Source organism: Arabidopsis thaliana (assembly GCF_000001735.4).
Source record: "Arabidopsis thaliana chromosome 1 sequence".
NCBI classification, from domain to species: domain Eukaryota; kingdom Viridiplantae; phylum Streptophyta; class Magnoliopsida; order Brassicales; family Brassicaceae; genus Arabidopsis; species Arabidopsis thaliana.
In genome coordinates, this window is record NC_003070.9 from 24,044,471 (window position 1) to 24,063,307 (window position 18,837).

Below are 18,837 nucleotides of genomic sequence, written 5' to 3' on the forward strand. Positions count from 1 at the left end.
TGTCATTTAGTTGCGGAAAAATCTTGACGTCTCTTCTTGTCTGAAGTCTTAAGTATATAACTGGAAAGTCCGTATTGGAGTTCAACAAAAGAAGAAAACGAAGACTTTTAGTTAGATCCTACATTACTGAACTCATTATATATATCTGGTGAGACATTCTCCTATATATGCAGTTTCAACTTTCAAAGCCAGCAAATAATAAACAGAGGAGAAATATGGAAACACAAGGCAAAGTAATCACTTGCAAAGGTAATTGGTTGTGTATATAATTAATCTTTATATAAATATGATGTGATGAGTGAGTGAGCGTGAATGATGAATATTGAACAGCTGCTGTGGCATGGGGAGCTGGAGAGCCTCTAGTAATGGAAGATGTAAAAGTGGATCCTCCTCAAAGATTGGAAGTGAGAATTCGAATCCTCTTCACTTCCATCTGTCACACTGATCTCAGCGCATGGAAAGGCGAGGTACTCACTCTTCATGTTCTTCTTCTTCTTCTTCTTTTAATTATATCTCTTCTTCCTATCTCATCTCTATCTTTTGGTCAGAACGAGGCTCAGCGAGCATACCCTCGAATCCTTGGCCATGAGGCAGCAGGGTAAGTGGTATAAATCTGGTATATATGGATCTCATTTTTCATCCCTCAATATAATTGAATGATGAATTACAGGATAGTGGAGAGCGTAGGGGAAGGTGTGGAAGAGATGATGGCAGGAGATCATGTGCTCCCTATTTTCACAGGAGAGTGTGGAGACTGCAGAGTGTGCAAGCGAGACGGAGCCAATCTGTGCGAGAGATTCCGAGTGGATCCGATGAAGAAGGTGATGGTAACCGATGGAAAGACCAGATTCTTCACCAGCAAAGACAACAAACCAATCTACCATTTTCTCAACACATCCACCTTCTCCGAGTACACGGTCATAGACTCGGCCTGCGTGCTCAAGGTGGACCCTCTGTTTCCTCTGGAGAAGATAAGCCTCCTCAGCTGCGGTGTCTCCACTGGTAATTAACCATCTCTGTATAATATATATGACATGCATGATGTGTTTTCTTATTTAATGAAAGAGATAAGTGTTTATGGAATGAAGGAGTCGGTGCGGCGTGGAATGTGGCTGATATTCAACCTGCCTCCACCGTCGCTATTTTTGGACTTGGCGCTGTTGGACTTGCCGTAAGTCCAGGTTCCTCTTTGTTTGTATGGAATTGGTGACACATAGACTTAATAATGCCTTGTTAATAATTGGGGAAACAGGTGGCTGAAGGTGCAAGAGCCAGAGGAGCCTCTAAAATCATTGGGATCGACATCAACCCTGACAAGTTCCAACTAGGTATGCAGATGAACATGCATGTCAGTCTTAAAGTAGGTTAAAGAGCATTGTTACTAAATGAAGTGTGCTTTGCTGGATGAACAGGCAGAGAAGCAGGGATTAGTGAATTCATAAATCCAAAGGAGAGTGACAAGGCAGTTCATGAGAGAGTAATGGAGATAACAGAGGGAGGAGTGGAGTACAGCTTCGAGTGTGCAGGAAGTATAGAAGCACTTAGAGAAGCCTTTCTGTCTACAAACTCAGGAGTGGGAGTGACTGTCATGCTGGGCGTTCACGCAAGCCCACAGCTTCTCCCTATCCATCCCATGGAGCTCTTCCAAGGCAGATCCATCACCGCCTCTGTTTTCGGAGGCTTCAAACCCAAAACCCAATTACCCTTTTTCATCACCCAGTGCCTCCAAGGTCTTCTCAATCTCGATCTCTTCATCTCTCACCAGCTTCCCTTCCACGATATCAACGAAGCCATGCAGCTGCTTCACCAAGGCAAAGCTCTTCGTTGCCTTCTCCACCTCTAAACTGAACAAACATCTTTTACATTTTCCAAATCCGTTTGATTGATTGTTCTACTGCTTTTAGAGTTTCCTTATTGGGTCTGGTCCACCCCCATACTAAAATAAAAGTTGGAAATGTTTTCTCCAACTTGCTACTTACAGCTACAAAACACACAAGTTATATCGATTTCTTGCATTAGTCTTTCGATATAGTTCAGTCGACATGAATATGAAAGATGCGAAACCCTGAACTCTTTTCCTTCACTGAAAATTGTGAGAACTCTATGGAACTTAGAACGATTGAGAAGAAGCAAAATCAGTTTAATATCTTCCTCTCGTGTTTGTTTTTATAATTTCTATTACCTTCACTCCATCAGAAACTTAGACAAGAAAAGACGGAGATGTTCATTAGCACAGCGCGGTGGAACTATCTTTCCGCGCTCTCAGAAATTCAACACTGAAAGAATAACTCTCGCTTCTTTTTCTCTTTGCTATTACATGATTGATACATCCAGCAAGACAATGACTAAAGAGATAGTCTTTTCACCTCTCTCATTCCCTCATTCGTTCTCTGTCTACTTACATGTACACTCTCTCCTACATCCTTTTTCCCATTCTTGCAAATCTTCTGGCTACTCCGAATATCACCGCCTTTGTCAACAGCCCTTTGTCCAATGTACATGCAAGTGCAATCGCCCCTCCTACCACTAGTATCTTTGGTATGTTTTTCCCCGTCGGCTTGTCTCCTGTAACCTCTGCTATCGAACCCCTCTCATTCATGAACTCCTCTGCACTCACTTTGGTGTTGATGTGAGCCATTATGGCACTCGGGGATAAACCTGCTCCCGCTGCTTTAGCCCTCTGATATGCACGTAGGCCTGGCTCAATCTTCTTGACTGCACCCCACATACCCTGTCTCACCCCAAGCTTTGCAATCTCCCACGGTATTCCCATATCTTCATGGTGAAATAGTAGTACCTCACATGATGTCATCTCACCATCGCCTCTTTTTGATTCAACTACACCATGGTAATATCCATTTGAGAAACTAAACAACACTTAAATAACAGAGACAACTTGCTTAGTAGTACCTGCACGGATACACCAGCTTGAATAGTACAAGTCGACTCGCCTTGGCTTGTTTTGTCTAGGTACAGACGGGTATTGTACTCCCTGATGCAAATACAAAGGAGCATACTTACTATAAACACATGAATAAAAAGAGTGAATTTAAAAGACAATATTCACAAGAAGAACACATGTTTAATAGCTCGCACTAGAAGAATAAGTTGGATATTTGCTTGGTTACTAGCAGCGAAAGAATGGAATACCTTAGTAATGCAGTAAAAGACTCGGCCAGCATCCCATATACGACGGCCTATAATATACTCCCTGTCGCTACAAAAGAAGGGGAACTGCAACAGTAGCGGAAGATATGAGTAAAGAGAAGGGAGAAGAAGCAAACAGAACGAAGAAAAAAGAGAAACAAGTAGCGACCTTTCGCACCCATTGCACAACCATAGTGCCCGTGTCCTTGCAACGCTCGAGAGTAGAAGAATACAAAAGCATATCATCCCACTTGGAACGGAACTCATCATCCCAAAAGAAGTCCCTGACCATCTCGGGAGTGGCATCCTCAAACACAGTTCTGCTACGGTACTGGGGAGGCCCATTCTGGCATCATACAAAAAATGATTCAACTTGGAGGAACATGTTAAACTAAACTTAAAGGAAGGAGGGAGGGGGGTACCTCAGGATCTCGCCTCCAAGCTTGATATGAGAAGGTTGGGGTTGATCGGTCCATCATTTGAATCCAACAAGGACCGCCATCTTTGACCTCAACCAACTTCCATAGATGCCTAAAATCATCGTCCGTTACAAACCCAGTTTTCTCTTTGGAAGAAAGGCTGCGACCCAAAGAGAAGCAGAGTTATTTATTTAGCAGAAGAGTAAGAAAGAAAGAGAGACAAGTGGGGAAACGGGTTACATCAATGAAATCATCTCAACCTTACCTGGGGTTAACGTGGTGAGAAGAAGTTTTGAGGATGGAAGTGGGAAGCTGAAGATTGAGGAATTTAGGTGAATTGGACAAGAGTTTAGAATCGAGATAAGCCCACTTGGGCCTCCAAACCCAACCAACCAAAACACCGGCAGCCACAGCAATCCAGAGTGGCGCAACAAAAACTATAAGGTCAGAGAAGCCGAGGCTGTGAAACTCGGTAAAGACCAAGGAACTCAATCCCATCATCTCGCCCCCTCCCTCCGATGGTTGGGTCTTGGGAGATATTGAAGCGCTGGGAGGAGTCGAGGAGACCAAGAGATTGAAGAAGAAGGAGAATAAAAACGAGAGAGAAGAGGATAAGGATTAGAATTTGGGATTACTGTAGGCCCAATTTCGGCGTTCGATGCAATCTTCGCCTCTCGTTTCTATACACACCTCTCTCTCAATTTTATACACGACTACCATTACCCATTTCTTTAATAAGTGGATAAAAAAAAGACCAAAGTGTTTATTACTGCCTGTCTCCACTCGTTTCGATTCTGTGGTCGCCGCATCCCTCCCTCCCCCTTCTTTTTTTCTTTTCTGTTTTGCTATTATATTTGCTGCTACCATTTAAAATTTTTAAGATTAAAGTCTTTATAAAAAAAAACCTTTTATTAATTAAAAAAGATCTTTTGCAAAACTAAGCATATTTCATAACTTAAAAATATAGCATTAGAATAGATTTTGTATATAATTGGTCATATAATCGTGGTTACATAGATTCTTTTTCTAAAAACTCTTTAATTGAAAGTATAAAAAGATTAGCAAATAAAATAAAAAAACTTTAACTTTTTACATATGTAAATTAAAATTAAAAGTATCTAAATTAAAAAATAAATATAATCTTGTATGGTGTTAGAAATAAAATAAAAATTAGAAACAATGATAGCTATATGCCATACTTTCCAAAATAAATTTAGAACCAAATTCTTACCATGATGAATTCTTTGATTTTCAACCCATATAACAATATAAGATATATATATATATATATATACATGAATATAGTGGAAGATGATGAGAGAATTACTATATATAAGATGTAATTAAAAATAGACAGTGCAGATTTATTTTAAAACAAAAAAAAAAACCAAAAAAACAATGTAAATTTCATAGTCTAAAATTAAAATTTAGAACTAAGCTTTTACAATGATATTTTTAAACTCATACTACGACAACAATAAAAAAAAAACTTAAAACTAAACAAAAAAATAATATTTGAGATTTGAGATATGTGGAAGGGGATGAGAAAATAAATGAACGAGAAAATGAGTATTTTTTATTTTATTTTAGAAATGTTTCATTTTTTTTGACACAAGTTAATTTTTTTATAGAAAATGTTTAAAAAAATATTTAAGATTTGAGATATGTGGAAGGGGACGAAAGAATAAATAAACTTTACATGTGATACAATGTTATGAGTTACTGATTTTAAAAATTATACTTTATTTAACAGGATGATTTCAATTGGAAAATTTAAAAGTTTTTTTTTTAACTAAATGTTTTAAAAGTTTTATGGGGGAAAAAAGAAGAAAACAGAAATGGAATGGATTAAAATCCAAAAAAGAAAATATCGACCCAGGATTGGTGAATTCTTTAATTAGGCATTTCGAGCGGAAGAGACTTTTCGGGGCCGGCCCCTTTTTAAGTTCGTCCAGTCCATTCCAGCTTTTTGTCCTTTCACATCTAAAAGCGGGAGAGCCAACAAAACAACCTTCTTCCTCGCGAAAACAGAGAGAAAGAGGAAGAAGAAGAAGAAGTCTCTGAGAAATTTTCGAACATGAGGGAGATCATTAGCATTCATATCGGACAAGCTGGTATTCAGGTCGGAAATTCTTGTTGGGAGCTTTATTGTCTCGAACATGGTATCCAACCCGATGGCACCATGCCCAGGTCTTTATACTCATCGCTCTAGTTTATGACCATCTTTATTGTTTGTGGGTTCGAATTTTTGTTCTTGTTATTGTTATTGACATGGCTCTGATGATTTAGGGTAGTAATAAAAAAAACTTTGACAAGTTCATGTTTTTTAATAATTGGATTTGTTTTGCAGTGATAGTACTGTTGGTGCATGTCATGATGCATTCAACACATTCTTTAGCGAGACAAGCTCAGGCCAACATGTGCCTCGAGCTGTGTTTCTTGATCTCGAACCAACCGTCATTGACGAAGTAAGAACCGGCACTTACAGACAGCTTTTCCATCCCGAGCAACTTATCTCTGGCAAAGAAGATGCAGCCAATAACTTTGCTAGAGGCCATTACACTGGTTATTAACATTTTCCACCTCTCTTGTTTTTTTATAGTATTCTTCTTAGCCTTACTAGATTGATCCACCTTCAGGGGTTACCGAACATTGCCATTTTAAACTGAAAACATATGTTCTTTCGTTTTGTTTTACGGTAACTAGCAAAACATTGGACATTCTTAAGTATGTATGTCTGAGTTTTGAGTTTTGTACTAGAGAGTCTAACAAAGCTAAGACAAAATTTAATAACGTAATTGTGTGAGCTTTAATGCAATTTTATTCGGTTGTTGTAAATTGTGTCATGTGTTTTCGTGGTAATACCGGGTACTTCATATCTAGATAACTATTCATGTATAAGCTAACAAGTAGGGTATCAATGTCCAAATGATTGCTTGCCATTGTAACAAAGAACTCTGTCTTCTTTATTTGCTTTGCTCAAAATGGCTCTGTTTCATCCATTGCTTATGACGAGAAACGGCATATTTAACCATGACTGGTTCATATGGTATTGAAATATTTTTCCATTGATGCAGTTGGAAGGGAAATTGTTGACACCTGCCTTGAAAGGCTGAGGAAATTGGCAGACAATTGCACAGGGTTACAAGGATTTTTGGTATTCAATGCTGTTGGGGGTGGAACAGGTTCTGGTTTGGGTTCTTTACTGTTGGAGCGCTTGTCCGTAGATTTTGGAAAAAAATCAAAACTCGGTTTCACCATCTACCCTTCTCCTCAGGTAACCTTCCACAGATACTTAAACTCTTCACTGCAGAAAGATAAAATGTTCAAACTCTTTTCTTGGTCTCAGGTTTCTACAGCAGTTGTGGAGCCGTATAACAGTGTTCTCTCGACTCATTCTCTTCTCGAACACACAGATGTTGTTGTTCTTTTGGACAATGAAGCCATATACGATATCTGCAGGAGATCTTTAGACATTGAGAGGCCTACATACTCCAATTTGAACCGCTTGATCTCCCAAACCATCTCTTCGCTTACAACTTCTCTAAGATTTGACGGTGCCATCAATGTGGACATCACCGAGTTCCAGACCAACCTTGTACCTTACCCTCGGATCCACTTCATGCTCTCCTCTTATGCACCTGTGATTTCATCTGCAAAGGCCTACCATGAGCAGTTTTCGGTCCCTGAGATCACGACTTCCGTCTTTGAACCCTCCAATATGATGGCTAAATGTGACCCTAGGCATGGCAAGTACATGGCTTGCTGTTTGATGTATCGTGGTGACGTTGTGCCCAAGGATGTCAATACAGCCGTTGCTGCCATCAAAGCCAAACGAACAATTCAGTTTGTTGACTGGTAAAGAGCTCACACTACTAGTGTTTCTTTCTCTCTTAAGTCTCCTTCTACTACACATTTCAAATCTTTGGTCATGTTAAAATTAGGTGCCCAACTGGATTCAAGTGCGGGATAAACTACCAGCCGCCTTCCGTTGTTCCAGGTGGTGACCTGGCTAAGGTTCAACGAGCGGTTTGCATGATCAGCAATAATACTGCAGTTGCTGAAGTGTTCTCACGTATAGACCATAAGTTTGATCTCATGTACTCCAAAAGAGCCTTTGTCCATTGGTATGTAGGAGAGGGTATGGAAGAAGGAGAGTTCTCTGAGGCTCGTGAGGATCTTGCTGCCCTCGAGAAAGATTATGAGGAAGTTGGTGGAGAAGGAGCGGAGGACGACGACGAAGAAGGCGATGAGTATTAGAAAGACACAAGAGTGTGTGTTCCCTTGTTTCTTTCTTGTGAAGTACAGTAATTATGTCTTTGTGAATGTGATCTCTACAGTTATTTTGTGATGTTTACGGGTCTCTCCCCTTTTATTTCTCATTTGTGTTTACTAAAGGATTGCATTTCTAGTGCATCTCAATACATAGTTTGAAGGATTTTTGGCATTTCAAATACCGTTTACGCTCTAATAAAGATCCTTGTAAGAAAATGTACATAGTAAGTTAGTAACTAATCCATGTCCATACGGAACACACCGCAATGGATGTTGAGAGAAGATGATGATCTTACCAGTTTAAATTTATCATCTTCAAAGATAAGAAATTTCCATCCAGGGAATAGTAAAATGTGCAAAGGAAAAGCAGAACCGATAACATAAACCAAAGGATGCAGTACAAACAAAGTTCCAGATCATAAAAGAAAACCAAGATTTCCTAAATGTGAAGACCTGTCTTTCACAATCTTCGACCTTATTTCTTGTCAGTACCATTCTCAAGCTCCTTCCTTAACTGACGTGAGAAGTCGTCATTGACATCATCATCATCCCAGTCATCTTCCCACTGCTGGCTAACTTCCTTCACTTCTTCTTTCTCCAACCAATCTGCCCAACATAAAAAGATCCATCAGTATTTACTTTGACCGTAAAAGGACAGCAAAAACATCCATTCCACATCCAACTACACAACTCATACAAACAGAAACCCTCTTTATCAATTCTTTCAATAAAACTATTAGTAAAATCACAAAGCAAAATCTGTTAAACCTTTAGGCTACTCAATGCCCTCAAATAATTCCCAAATCCTCAATAACCTTTAGGCTTTAGTAAATGAAGCGTTGACTATTAAGACTAAACCTAATCATCAATAAGTTGCTGAAAAAAACTGCTCTTTTATCCATTTAGTAAGTATGAGACTATAGCTTCATTGTTAGAACTATATGAAAAAAGATCTATCAACCTATCTCACACCTGAAATTGACATCAAACAGATTCGTTTTCATATCAGACCTACTCAACTCATACACTAGTCCATCTTTATCAATCCTTTCAATACAACTACTAGTTAAATCTGAAGAATCAACTAACTTGCAAATCAAAATCTATTAAAATCAGAATCTGATACAATTCATACAAATAATTCTCAATTCAACCATATAAAGCATTGCCTGTATCTATCAATCAGTTGCTAATGAAAATCGCTCTTATATCTATGGCATCGTAGCTTCATCGTTAAGACTATAAAACCGATGATGAATCGATTCAAAAATCGAAGAAGAAACAAGTAATAACAACAAAAATTTTACCTTCGTTAATTTCAAATTCCTCGAACTCATCGTCGTCCTCAAACAGATCCATCTTTACTACTTCAGCAGTCGCTGCCTTCGGTTCTGCCGCCATAGTTACAGATTGTTAAAGGAACCAACCAGATCGAGATAACCTAAGAAGAAGAAGAGGAAGACGAAAACTCGATAAAATTTTCCAAGTTATTATTGCAAAAGCATGGAATTGATAATGATGAAACCCTAACCTCTCTGAGAGCTTTAACGAGAGAGTAAGCGAACTTTTGTTTTTCTTAAGAGAAGAAGCAAATAATAAAGGGAAGGTTTTTTCTTTTTGTATAGAACCGGTTCGACCGTGTTTTCCTTTTTGTGAATTTGTAAAATTTGATGGTTTTCTATTTATTTTTTAATTGCTAAAAGAAATTGTAACATTAATGAATTTGTAAAATAAAACTGTAGTGTAAAACTGTATTAAAATATCGATAGAACAAGTATCTGGATATTCCGATTTATCTAGGATTCAACTTCTAAGAACATGGACAAAAGAATCATTGTAATATATATATCTGTAAGAAAACAATTAGGCTCACAAAACCTCACTAAGTTCAACAAATTCAATCTAACCTCAAAACATCATCCCTGATAACAGAAACCAAACGATCAACACAACCAAAGAATAAGACGAACAAGAAAAAGAAGAGGCTGAGGAAGCCACAATCTGAATAGGGAAATTGCATTGTCCTTGAGATATATTCTGCGTTGTAATGGTGGCCAAACCTTGAAAATAGCAAGCACTCTCATCTTGATTCTTCACTTGAAAGAACATGTTAAACGCATACGACGCGTTTCCATTTGCATCAAGAGTATTGCAAGAAGATCCGTATCCAAGCGCCGTGCAATCAGAGAAAGTGCAGGCGTAATCTATATTAGCCGCGAGTTTTGTCAAGTCCTTGGCTTCTGGATTAAACGTACACCACTTGTTGGGTAGATACGGCACGTTTTGTGCACCAATCAAGAACTTACTCTGTCCTTGACCTGAAAGATCTATAGGAAACTTTGGTTGCCCGTCGAATTTAAATATTCCCCAATGGCGTTCGAACGGTCCCGGTGCTATACTTTTTGCATCCTCGTCGAGTAATCCGAACAAGTATACCTCAATGTAGGTTGGTCTCAATGGAGTTCCTTTGTTTGTTCCAAGCCTCGGTAAAAGCCCGTTGTAGAATCTGTAAGCACTGCCTGTGAAAAAACCGTTTTCAAAATCAAAACTAAAACACTTCATAAAGGATAAAAATCCATCTAAAGAAGGTCAGATATCAACCTGCATTAGCGTGTTTGTCACCCTCTGTTGGCCAACCAACTTCTCCAACGATTATTGGCATATCTCCGTGACCAACAGCTTTCAAAGACGACACCAAAGTATCGAAATTGGCATCGAAAACGTTTGTATAATCAATACCGTTGTCGTTTATCGGTTCAGCACCATCGAAGAAGGCGTAGTTGAGTGGGAAATCATCATTCCCATAGAGACTTAAGAAAGGGTAGATGTTAATTGTGATGGGAGCATTGTTCTTGCCAAGAAAGTCAACAATCTGAGTCATTTGACCGATGATATCGGGACGGAATCTTCCTGCAGATGGAACGGGATTGCTTGCTGGTGAATCGTATACATCCGCGTTTAAAGGGACTGTTGCTTTGACAGAGTTTCCTAGTCCGGCTTCATTTAAAGCGTTTTGAATGTTCGCAAGTGCAGGGAATGTGAGGTTTATGAACGATCCATTGTATGATTTGAGGAATGGCTCATTCCCAACAGCTACAAACCTGAAACACATCCACAAGTGATTAGCTTCACTGAGACATGTAAACACATTTTTCTCTAAACATGTTCTGCATTTTGACAGTACTGTTAAAAGATTTGACTTTTATAGATATAAATACATTTTAGTGGAAACAGGTTCTGCATTTGACAGTAGTGTTAAAAGATATTTGATTTCATAATCAGACAACACAGATTTCACCAGACATTGAAAATCAACCCTAAACATCCAATCTTCAGAAACAAACATATATAGCTAGACACATTTTGTCTATAGACATAACTCACTCATGGTTATGCATTTGGCAATGTCATAAACTAAACAACCATGGGTTTATGAGGTTTCGACAAACAAACACAAAGAATGTTAATTTTGACGTTTAGACAAACACTACAACCAATCAATAACAATAACATTGAGACAGAACAGAGAGGAAGAGAGACAAACTCACGTGATATTGACACCACCATCGAAGTTATAACGAGTGACATTCTTACGAACCCAATCTTTGGCTCGGTCGTAACTAGTCATAACCTTAAGCTGATCATTGGGAATAGCGACCATCACTTCAAGACCCGATCCAGCGAGTGCACCCATGGTTGTCTCGTCCGCATCAAAAAGCTTAACTTTGTTGATGTTATTGTCTTTAAGCATCTGAACCACTGTCTTTGGAGGTAGCTTATGTGTAGCCATTGTTCCCCAATTCACACCCAACCCATTTACCAAAATACCCAAATGACCAATTACGATTACGAATCCGACGACGAGAGCCAACAGATTCGACATCGATTTTCACCTGAGAAAGATCGAAAAGGTGAGATTTTAACCCAAAATTGTAAAATTAACAGTTTCATAAATCTAACATTTGGGAAATGAGAAACTTTTAGAGGACCCATTACCTCTCCTTAGATATGGAGACTGATAAAACGCGTACAGAGAGAGAAGAAGAAACGCGTGGAGACTGTAGAGAAACCTAAAAAGGTAAACTTTTTGGTTTTGGGGAAACTAAAAGAGAGATAAAAGTTGGAGATATTTTCGGTGAGTTTCGTTGCTAAATGAATGATAGTACTATTTAATAATGATGTATCATGACGTTGTGGGTGGATTTATAACGGCTCTATTTCTCCGGAGAGAACATGTCATGGGCCAATGCTCGTTCAGTCTTTGTCCTCGTAACAACTAATAAACAAATTAGTTCATGGGACATATGGTTACCGACATAAAAATTTCAAAATTTTGGTGCATCTGTGATCTAATTCCTTGTGATGATTTGATCCCAACCCAAAACCGAATCGAAACAAAATTAATCAGATCATATTTTGGTTTAATCGGTTAAGTGTTTCTATATTAGAAAAACGAATTTCGATAGAACCTTAGACTTACATTTTATTAAGAGTTTTAAACCCTTTGAATCGAGATTACCTTTATATACAAAAACTGAACCTGAACTAAACTCATATGAGATGGTCTGAACTACATTTTGTTTCACTTTCGGTTTAGGGGAGTACATTCTTACATTGTGAATAATCCATTACGACCACTTTAACCGATAAATTATGAAATAAAAATGGTAAGTGAGTTAACGAATGATAAATTTATTAGTAAAAACAAATAGAAACTAATTACATACATAATATAAGGTCTATTTTGTCATGTATATATACAATTGTCTTCTATTTCAAAAAAAATAATTTAAAAAAAAAAAAAAAAAAAATTGTCTTCTATTTCAATTTCAACGATGATAGTAAAATATGATAAAGCAATGCATCCGAGGCTCCGGACCATCCGTTTTCTATAAGTAGTAAGATGAATTTATTTTCTATTTTAAATATTAGTTATTCAGAAAATTTGAAGACCAATCAAAAACAAAAGATTAAACAAAATCATGGTTACTTATTATGTGGTGATAACAATAACATAAGGACGACCCAAGACAACTTCTTATGATTATAAAAAAAAAGAAAAAAAAAATCTTATGATCAGAAAATGATAATTTGATAAGCTCGTTTATAATAAAGCTTGACAATTCTGATTAACTTTCGTTGGTGGCTAAGTCCACTACAAACTTCATTTGTCTTATCTTTTCTTCTCCTTTCTCTCCACCATTTGTCTTATCTTTTCCTCTCCTTACTCTCCATCAATGGCTTCTCTTATCTCTTTTTCTTTGCTCCCAAAACCAAAAGCCGTAAGAAGTTCAATTTCAGCTCCTCAGACACAGACAATAAATACTGAAAAGCTTGAAGATAAATTCGGACGAAAAGGCATAAAATTCTCGGAATCAAACAACATTCCTATGGTAGAGCTTAAGGTCAGAAATGGAAGTTCATTAAAACTGAGTCTATCAGATGCTCATGTACTTTCATATAAGCCAAAGGTATACTGGAAAGACGAGGGATTCGAGGAAGTCCTTTACACAGTTGATGGTGATGAGAGCAGAGGTGGGGTTGGTGTTGTTATCGTAAACGGGGAAGAACCTAAAGGAGGGTCTTCAGTAATCTCAGGATGTGATTGGAGTGTCAAGGATACTGATTCAGACGCCATTGATGCTCTTCAGGTGATTGATTCAATACCTCAATATATATATCAAATTTTGTCCACACAATGATGAAATCTTTGGGAACGTTCTCAGATCGAACTTAGCTGTACGGCCGGGGTTCTCGACATAACGTATATCGTCTCTCTCTACCCAGTAAGCATGGCTACAGCTCTGGTGGTGAAGAACAATGGTCGCAAACCAGTTACCCTTAAACCGGGGATTATGAGTTACTTGAGGTTCAAGAAACGGAGTGGGGCAGGAATTCAAGGACTAAAGGGATGCTCTTATTGTCCCAACCCGCCTTTGTCATCGCCTTTTGAGCTCTTGTCTCCTTCTGAGGCAATGAAGGCGGAATCTTCGGGGTGGTTCGGGTCGGAAGAAGGGGAAAAGCCGGGGATTTGGGCAGTAGAAGATTCTGTTATTACACTTCTTGAGAAAAAGATGAGTAGAATATATGGTGCTCCTCCGGCTGAGAGATTAAAGGCAGTCTATAACACTCCACCTTCCAAATTTGAAACTATAGATCAGGTACCATTCGTTTATATTCAGTATGACCATTCGTTTCTGCATTTGGATGCAACATCAATTTGGTATATATGTTCCAAGTTGCATCTCGAATGAAAACCAATTACATAAAAAAAAAGAAAAAAAAAAAAGTTTTGGATGCAAAAAACAAAATAAAAATACCAAAAGGAATTTCCAACTCATTTAGTACTAAAATATATATTAATAAATCATACATTTTGTAAATTAATAATTTCCAAAAATTTATGAATCGCATCTTGACACAAAATATCAGAATTTCGGTTTGACGCTAGCGGAATTATGTATTCTCACCAAAATTGGTCCAAAAATTGTAAAACTCTATATTGGTGATAAAACTGTATTTTAACGCTATAATTTAAGCGTAACTTAAATCATCAATATCATAATTTCATAAGTTTTTTTTTCAGATTTTCTAGCAAACTCAGAAAGAAAAAGAAGCAAAAAACAACTGTTTATCCAAATACAACATCAAGATGCAAAAAAAAAAAACTATTTTGGTAGATGTTGAATCTTGATATAGAGTCTCAATGTGTGGATGTAACATGTTACTTTTAAGTTTTGTTTTATCTACGATGTCTTACACAAAACTTTCAATCCAAAAACTATTTCAATTAACTTCTATATCTTATATATAATTTTCTCTCTCTGTTTATTGCTTAAGGAAGATTTTCTAATGCTAACTATGAACTCAATAGAATCTGATGAGTTTGGAATTTGAATTTTTCAGGGGAGAGGATTGTTTTTCAGGATGATAAGGATTGGGTTCGAAGAGATGTATGTGGGATCCCCAGGATCGATGTGGGACAAGTATGGGAAGCAACATTACTTCGTGTGCACAGGTCCAACGTCAATGCTCGTTCCTGTCGATGTAGCCTCCGGAGAGACATGGAGAGGAGCAATGGTAATCGAGCATGATAATTTGTAAATTTCATTTACTATAGTTCTGTCTTCTTCATTTTTTCCCTCTCTATTTTTGTTGCCATTTTTTCTTCTATATATTCAAAACATGTTAATGACTATACTAAATCAATATACAATAATGAACTTAGTAAATCAAAGTTGATGTAAAACAAAATTGTCTCAGAAAATATATGAGTTGCGGATTTTTATTTTATTGATTTGTAACGCAACTTTTAATTAAGTAAGTACAAAAAGATTTGTGATATTGCACATACTAAATAAACTTATAAGACATTGATATGTCACAGTATTTACCTTTCTCACTCTAATTTTAATGTTTTCTGTGTTTTATCGAAATTTTTATTTTTAAGTAGTATAACGGTTCTAGAAAATGAGTTTTTTGAGGAAAACTGAAAAACATATTACAGCAAAATAATATTGTTGATTGAAAGTCCCTTCTAGAATAGATCGACAACCCCTTTAAAGGCAATATGAGGCAACACTGCCGTTGAAAAAATTGATCGACAACCTTATATGCAATATTCGACACCTTTGTATAATATTCAGTGTAATTTGGTATGAACAGTTCGTATCCAACCGCATATTATTATTTATATAAATAATATTCTCCAATTTTGATTTATACAAGCTAATCTAACAAAGTTGTCGGGAAAATAAATTAGTTAGAATCGTAATTAGCAACAAAATACACAAATAATGTCAAATAAAATTCTAAATAAAACAAACATCTAGGTGGGAGCTACTCAGATTTGTATGTAGTATATAAGATCAACTTTTAGTGGTGAATAAATGGGTGATGATAAAAAGAGAGGACGAGAAGACAAATGATAAAATTGAACGGTAATTTATGGCAAATGGGAAAAAGGATAAAGTACATACGAGGCTCCGGACCATCCGTTTTCTAAAGTAGTAATATACTAATATAAATATATTTATATTTTCATATTTAAAATATTAGTTATTCAGAAAATTTGACGACCAATCAACAGAAAAGAATCATTGAACCAATGGATACCATGGAACTAGCTAGAAGCCTAGAACCATAGGTTATGATATCAAATCCCGAATCATGGTTACGTATTATGTGGTTTGAACAACAACAAAAAAAAAGGTTACATAGTTTTGTGGTGATAACATAACCGATAAGTACCCAAGACAACTTTCTTATGATCAGTATGTGATAATTTGATAAGCTCGTCCACAAAAAAAAAACTCGTTTATAATAAAACTCGACAATTCTGATTAATTTCCGTTGGTGATTATTGATTAACATTCTAACGTTCATTTTATCAAAACAAAACATGCTATCGTACAAGATTTTTTTTTCCTCTCTTTTCTTAACATTTAAAATGTCTCAAGACCGCTCAAATTCCAATGTTTAATTTTGATACCAAACGTTCACTTTAATTAAAAAGACATACTGATCATGTTATTGTTAACAGTTCCACACTATCTGTCCACAACAGAGCGATAACCAAGAGAAAAAAAAAGAAGAAGAAGAAGACCAATAATACACAAAGATGCGTCCAACATGTTTGGTGCCCGAACTCTTGTCTTCACCACATTAAAACTGACTCGTTTGGGACCACTCAATTCTCCAATCAAAGTATCAAACAGTCAAGGTCGGTGTAGGAGTCGAGCTCCGGCTTGTAGGCTCCACTCTTCCAGCGAAATGACCCCATGGTTTAGTCGACACGTCGTCTTCGTCATTGTATGCGTAAGCAAATCCTCCATGACGTGTCATGTCCATTCCTGCCATCTCATCTTCTGCTGATATCCTCAAAAGATTCATCTTATGTAACCCATAAAACAACGGTCCCATAGTTACCGTCACCCACCCAACGATCACAATAATCTGAACGATCTGCGCGGCGAGCAGTTTTCCTCCCCCGCCCATGAACAGTCCGTAAGGCCTATCACCGGAGTAAATCTCGTTAACGTATTCTTTCCTTGCGAACAGCCCGGTAAAGATTAATCCCCATGCTCCACATCCACCGTGGAGCTGAGCAGCCTCGAGTGGGTCATCATATTTAAGTTTCTTGGCAAGCAAGTTAAATCCGATTAAAACCCATGATGCCACAAAGCCACATACTATAGCAGCCCACGGCTCCACCACGGCACATCCGGAGGTTATAGCTGCAAAGCCGCCTAGAAGTCCGTTGCATACGTCAATAACGTTCCAATGACCTGCTAAAAGCCGTTTACTGAATAGAGTAGTCAACGCAGCGGTGCAGCCAGAAAGCGTTGTGGTGACCGCGGTGCGACCTACAGCGCTCCATTGACCATAATATGGCCGAGACTTGTCGTAGCCTTTAAGAATGGTTAAAAAGGAACCAGGGTTAAACCCATACCATCCAAACCACAACAAGAAGGTACCAAGCACGACAAGGGATGCACTGTGACCACGTAAAGCCACGGACCGGCCTGACCGGTCAAATCTACCTATTCTTGGTCCTTCAACTAACGCTCCACATAAACCGGCAATTCCACCTACCATGTGAACAACTCCTGAACCTGCGAAATCAATAGCACCTGAGCCAAACAAGAGATTGTTGTCAGACCGGGACGCGCTAGCCCATCCATCACTTGACCAGAACCAGTGCGAGACTGTCGGGTAAACAAAACCGGTCAAGAAAGTAGAGTAGATAAGGTAAGCAACGAATTGCGTTCGCTCGGCGATGGAACCGCTAGTGATTCCGGCCGCGGCTATGGCAAAAGCCCATTGGTAGAGGAAAAAGCTGAAGTCGGAGCCGGGGCGTTCAGGGTAAGAGCTTAAAGCGAAGAAGCTATGGTGGCGACCGATGAATCCGTTGGAAGGTGTACCAAAGGCGAATGCGAATCCGAAGAGGTAGTAAGAGATGGCTCCAGCGGCAGCATCAAGGACATTGGTAAGCATGATGTTCATAGTGTTCTTGGCTCGGACTGATCCAGCACAAAGCATAGCGAAACCGAGCTGCATGGCAAAGACAAGGTAGGCGGAGAAGAGGAGATACGTGTTGTCGACGGCATAAGTTGTGTCGGAGAGTTTGTTGGAGATGTTTGAAATTTGGGAACATAAAAAGGTTGCCGCGGCGAGGGAAGATGTTGAGTTAGAAGAAGAGGATAGGAGGGCAGATAGATCTACGGCAGAGCATGTGGTGGTTGCGGTGTCCATGGTGGAGAGGGAGGGAGGGAGAGATAGAGAGAGGGTACTTGATTGTGGAACGTGTTTGCTTAAGTGAGTACTTGTGGTGAGAGTGTCTTTGGTGTATTTAAAGTGGAAAAAAGCATATTTATTTCGTTACATCACAAAAAGTTGCGGTACTACTTACTCTTCTTCTAGTTGAGGTTTTAAAAGAAGTTTTCTGAATTTTAAAATTCTAGGTCTCTGGTTTAAGTTTTTTTAAACAGTAGTAATCAAACTAAAATAAAATTAATAAATTTGTTTTGGTATAGTTTTGTTTTAGTTTCTATTCAGTTTTGAACATATTTAAAGTTAATTTTTTAAAGAAGATTTTTTTATTTTAATAAGATATTTAATCAGTTTTTGTGTGCAATTAATTTTGGTTATACGAATAAAAAAAGAAAAAAGAAAATTCTTATAATATTTCGTTTAGTGTTTGAATCGTTTATTTTAGTATGACAAGGAATCGGGTCAGCATTTGTTTATGAGAAACAATTAATTAAACATCGCTACATAGAAGTACGACATTAAAGAACAAGTTCAAGCATATGACGATATGATTCTTTTAAATGAATTTGTATGTCTATTTTTCCAACTCAATATTTTATATGAACTAGTTAATGTTCTTACAAAGGAGAAATAATTTATTTTTTTTGACGGCACGATTCAAAGGAGAAATAATTTGATTTCTTTTTTGGAATTAAAATAATTTGAAAAATGTAATTTTTCGTTT

General features: G+C 37.7%; 7 protein-coding genes, 1 long non-coding RNA gene and 1 pseudogene across 16 annotated transcripts; 4 read left to right on the forward strand and 5 right to left on the reverse strand.

Moving 5' to 3' along the window:
• Positions 1-215: 215 nt before the first annotated feature.
• On the forward strand, positions 216-2,151 carry AT1G64710 (GroES-like zinc-binding alcohol dehydrogenase family protein; the record flags this gene model as incomplete). Of its 3 annotated transcripts, NM_105146.6 has the most annotated exons (7): positions 216-249; positions 331-467; positions 549-598; positions 671-1,002; positions 1,089-1,171; positions 1,253-1,328; positions 1,413-1,843. In NM_105146.6, the coding sequence occupies 7 exons, from the start codon at positions 216-218 to the stop codon at positions 1,841-1,843; spliced, it is 1,143 nt and encodes a 380-aa protein (NP_176652.3). The 3 variants fall into 3 exon arrangements, with proteins under 3 accessions (NP_176652.3, NP_001077773.1, NP_001323423.1); NM_001084304.1 differs by lacking the exon at positions 216-249 and having other exon boundaries at positions 301-467; positions 1,413-2,082; NM_001334177.1 differs by lacking the exons at positions 216-249; positions 331-467; positions 549-598 and having other exon boundaries at positions 622-1,002; positions 1,413-2,151.
• On the reverse strand, positions 2,083-4,352 carry CP5 (Polyketide cyclase/dehydrase and lipid transport superfamily protein). Its single transcript, NM_105147.4, has 6 exons — positions 3,832-4,352; positions 3,570-3,726; positions 3,317-3,493; positions 3,151-3,234; positions 2,911-2,992; positions 2,083-2,838 (listed from the first exon to the last, which is right to left on the reverse strand). The coding sequence occupies exons 1-6, from the start codon at positions 4,065-4,067 to the stop codon at positions 2,417-2,419; spliced, it is 1,158 nt and encodes a 385-aa protein (NP_176653.1). The 5' UTR covers positions 4,068-4,352; the 3' UTR covers positions 2,083-2,416.
• Positions 4,353-4,393: 41 nt separating this feature from the next.
• Positions 4,394-4,690, forward strand: AT1G64730 (annotated as a pseudogene). Its single transcript has one exon.
• An 845-nt stretch (positions 4,691-5,535) lies between these two features.
• Positions 5,536-8,017, forward strand: TUA1 (alpha-1 tubulin). Its single transcript, NM_105148.3, has 5 exons — positions 5,536-5,756; positions 5,917-6,131; positions 6,644-6,843; positions 6,916-7,424; positions 7,511-8,017. The coding sequence occupies exons 1-5, from the start codon at positions 5,644-5,646 to the stop codon at positions 7,824-7,826; spliced, it is 1,353 nt and encodes a 450-aa protein (NP_176654.1). The 5' UTR covers positions 5,536-5,643; the 3' UTR covers positions 7,827-8,017.
• On the reverse strand, positions 7,510-7,987 carry AT1G08727. The gene has a single exon (NR_139484.1). It is a non-coding gene; the product is annotated as an other RNA (long non-coding RNA).
• Positions 7,892-9,453, reverse strand: DSS1(I) (deletion of SUV3 suppressor 1(I)). Of its 3 annotated transcripts, NM_001198382.1 has the most exons (4): positions 9,373-9,438; positions 9,149-9,282; positions 8,803-8,925; positions 7,892-8,447 (listed from the first exon to the last, which is right to left on the reverse strand). In NM_001198382.1, the coding sequence occupies exons 2-4, from the start codon at positions 9,240-9,242 to the stop codon at positions 8,317-8,319; spliced, it is 348 nt and encodes a 115-aa protein (NP_001185311.1). In that variant the 5' UTR covers positions 9,243-9,282; positions 9,373-9,438; the 3' UTR covers positions 7,892-8,316. The 3 variants fall into 3 exon arrangements, with proteins under 3 accessions (NP_001185311.1, NP_564839.1, NP_974090.1); NM_105149.4 differs by lacking the exon at positions 8,803-8,925 and having other exon boundaries at positions 8,047-8,447; positions 9,373-9,453; NM_202361.1 differs by lacking the exon at positions 8,803-8,925 and having other exon boundaries at positions 8,111-8,447; positions 9,149-9,435.
• A 127-nt stretch (positions 9,454-9,580) lies between these two features.
• On the reverse strand, positions 9,581-12,021 carry AT1G64760 (O-Glycosyl hydrolases family 17 protein). Of its 2 annotated transcripts, NM_105150.3 has the most exons (4): positions 11,838-12,021; positions 11,390-11,734; positions 10,443-10,942; positions 9,581-10,360 (listed from the first exon to the last, which is right to left on the reverse strand). In NM_105150.3, exons 2-4 carry the CDS (start codon positions 11,722-11,724, stop codon positions 9,750-9,752), a joined length of 1,446 nt encoding a protein of 481 aa, NP_176656.1. In that variant the 5' UTR covers positions 11,725-11,734; positions 11,838-12,021; the 3' UTR covers positions 9,581-9,749. The 2 variants fall into 2 exon arrangements, with proteins under 2 accessions (NP_176656.1, NP_001031232.1); NM_001036155.3 differs by having other exon boundaries at positions 9,593-10,360; positions 11,390-11,858.
• Positions 12,022-12,592: 571 nt separating this feature from the next.
• On the forward strand, positions 12,593-15,151 carry PnsB2 (NDH-dependent cyclic electron flow 1). 3 transcript variants are annotated; one of them, NM_001198383.1, is made up of 4 exons: positions 12,593-13,492; positions 13,568-14,002; positions 14,119-14,185; positions 14,748-15,091. In NM_001198383.1, the coding sequence occupies exons 1-4, from the start codon at positions 13,079-13,081 to the stop codon at positions 14,933-14,935; spliced, it is 1,104 nt and encodes a 367-aa protein (NP_001185312.1). In that variant the 5' UTR covers positions 12,593-13,078; the 3' UTR covers positions 14,936-15,091. The 3 variants fall into 3 exon arrangements, with proteins under 3 accessions (NP_001185312.1, NP_564840.1, NP_001031233.1); NM_105151.4 differs by lacking the exon at positions 14,119-14,185 and having other exon boundaries at positions 12,827-13,492; positions 14,748-15,151; NM_001036156.2 differs by having other exon boundaries at positions 12,969-13,492; positions 13,568-14,766.
• Positions 15,152-16,169: 1,018 nt separating this feature from the next.
• AMT1;2 (ammonium transporter 1;2) lies at positions 16,170-18,334 on the reverse strand. Its single transcript, NM_105152.3, has one exon. The coding sequence runs from the start codon at positions 18,093-18,095 to the stop codon at positions 16,551-16,553; it is 1,545 nt and encodes a 514-aa protein (NP_176658.1). The 5' UTR covers positions 18,096-18,334; the 3' UTR covers positions 16,170-16,550.
• Positions 18,335-18,837: the final 503 nt, after the last annotated feature.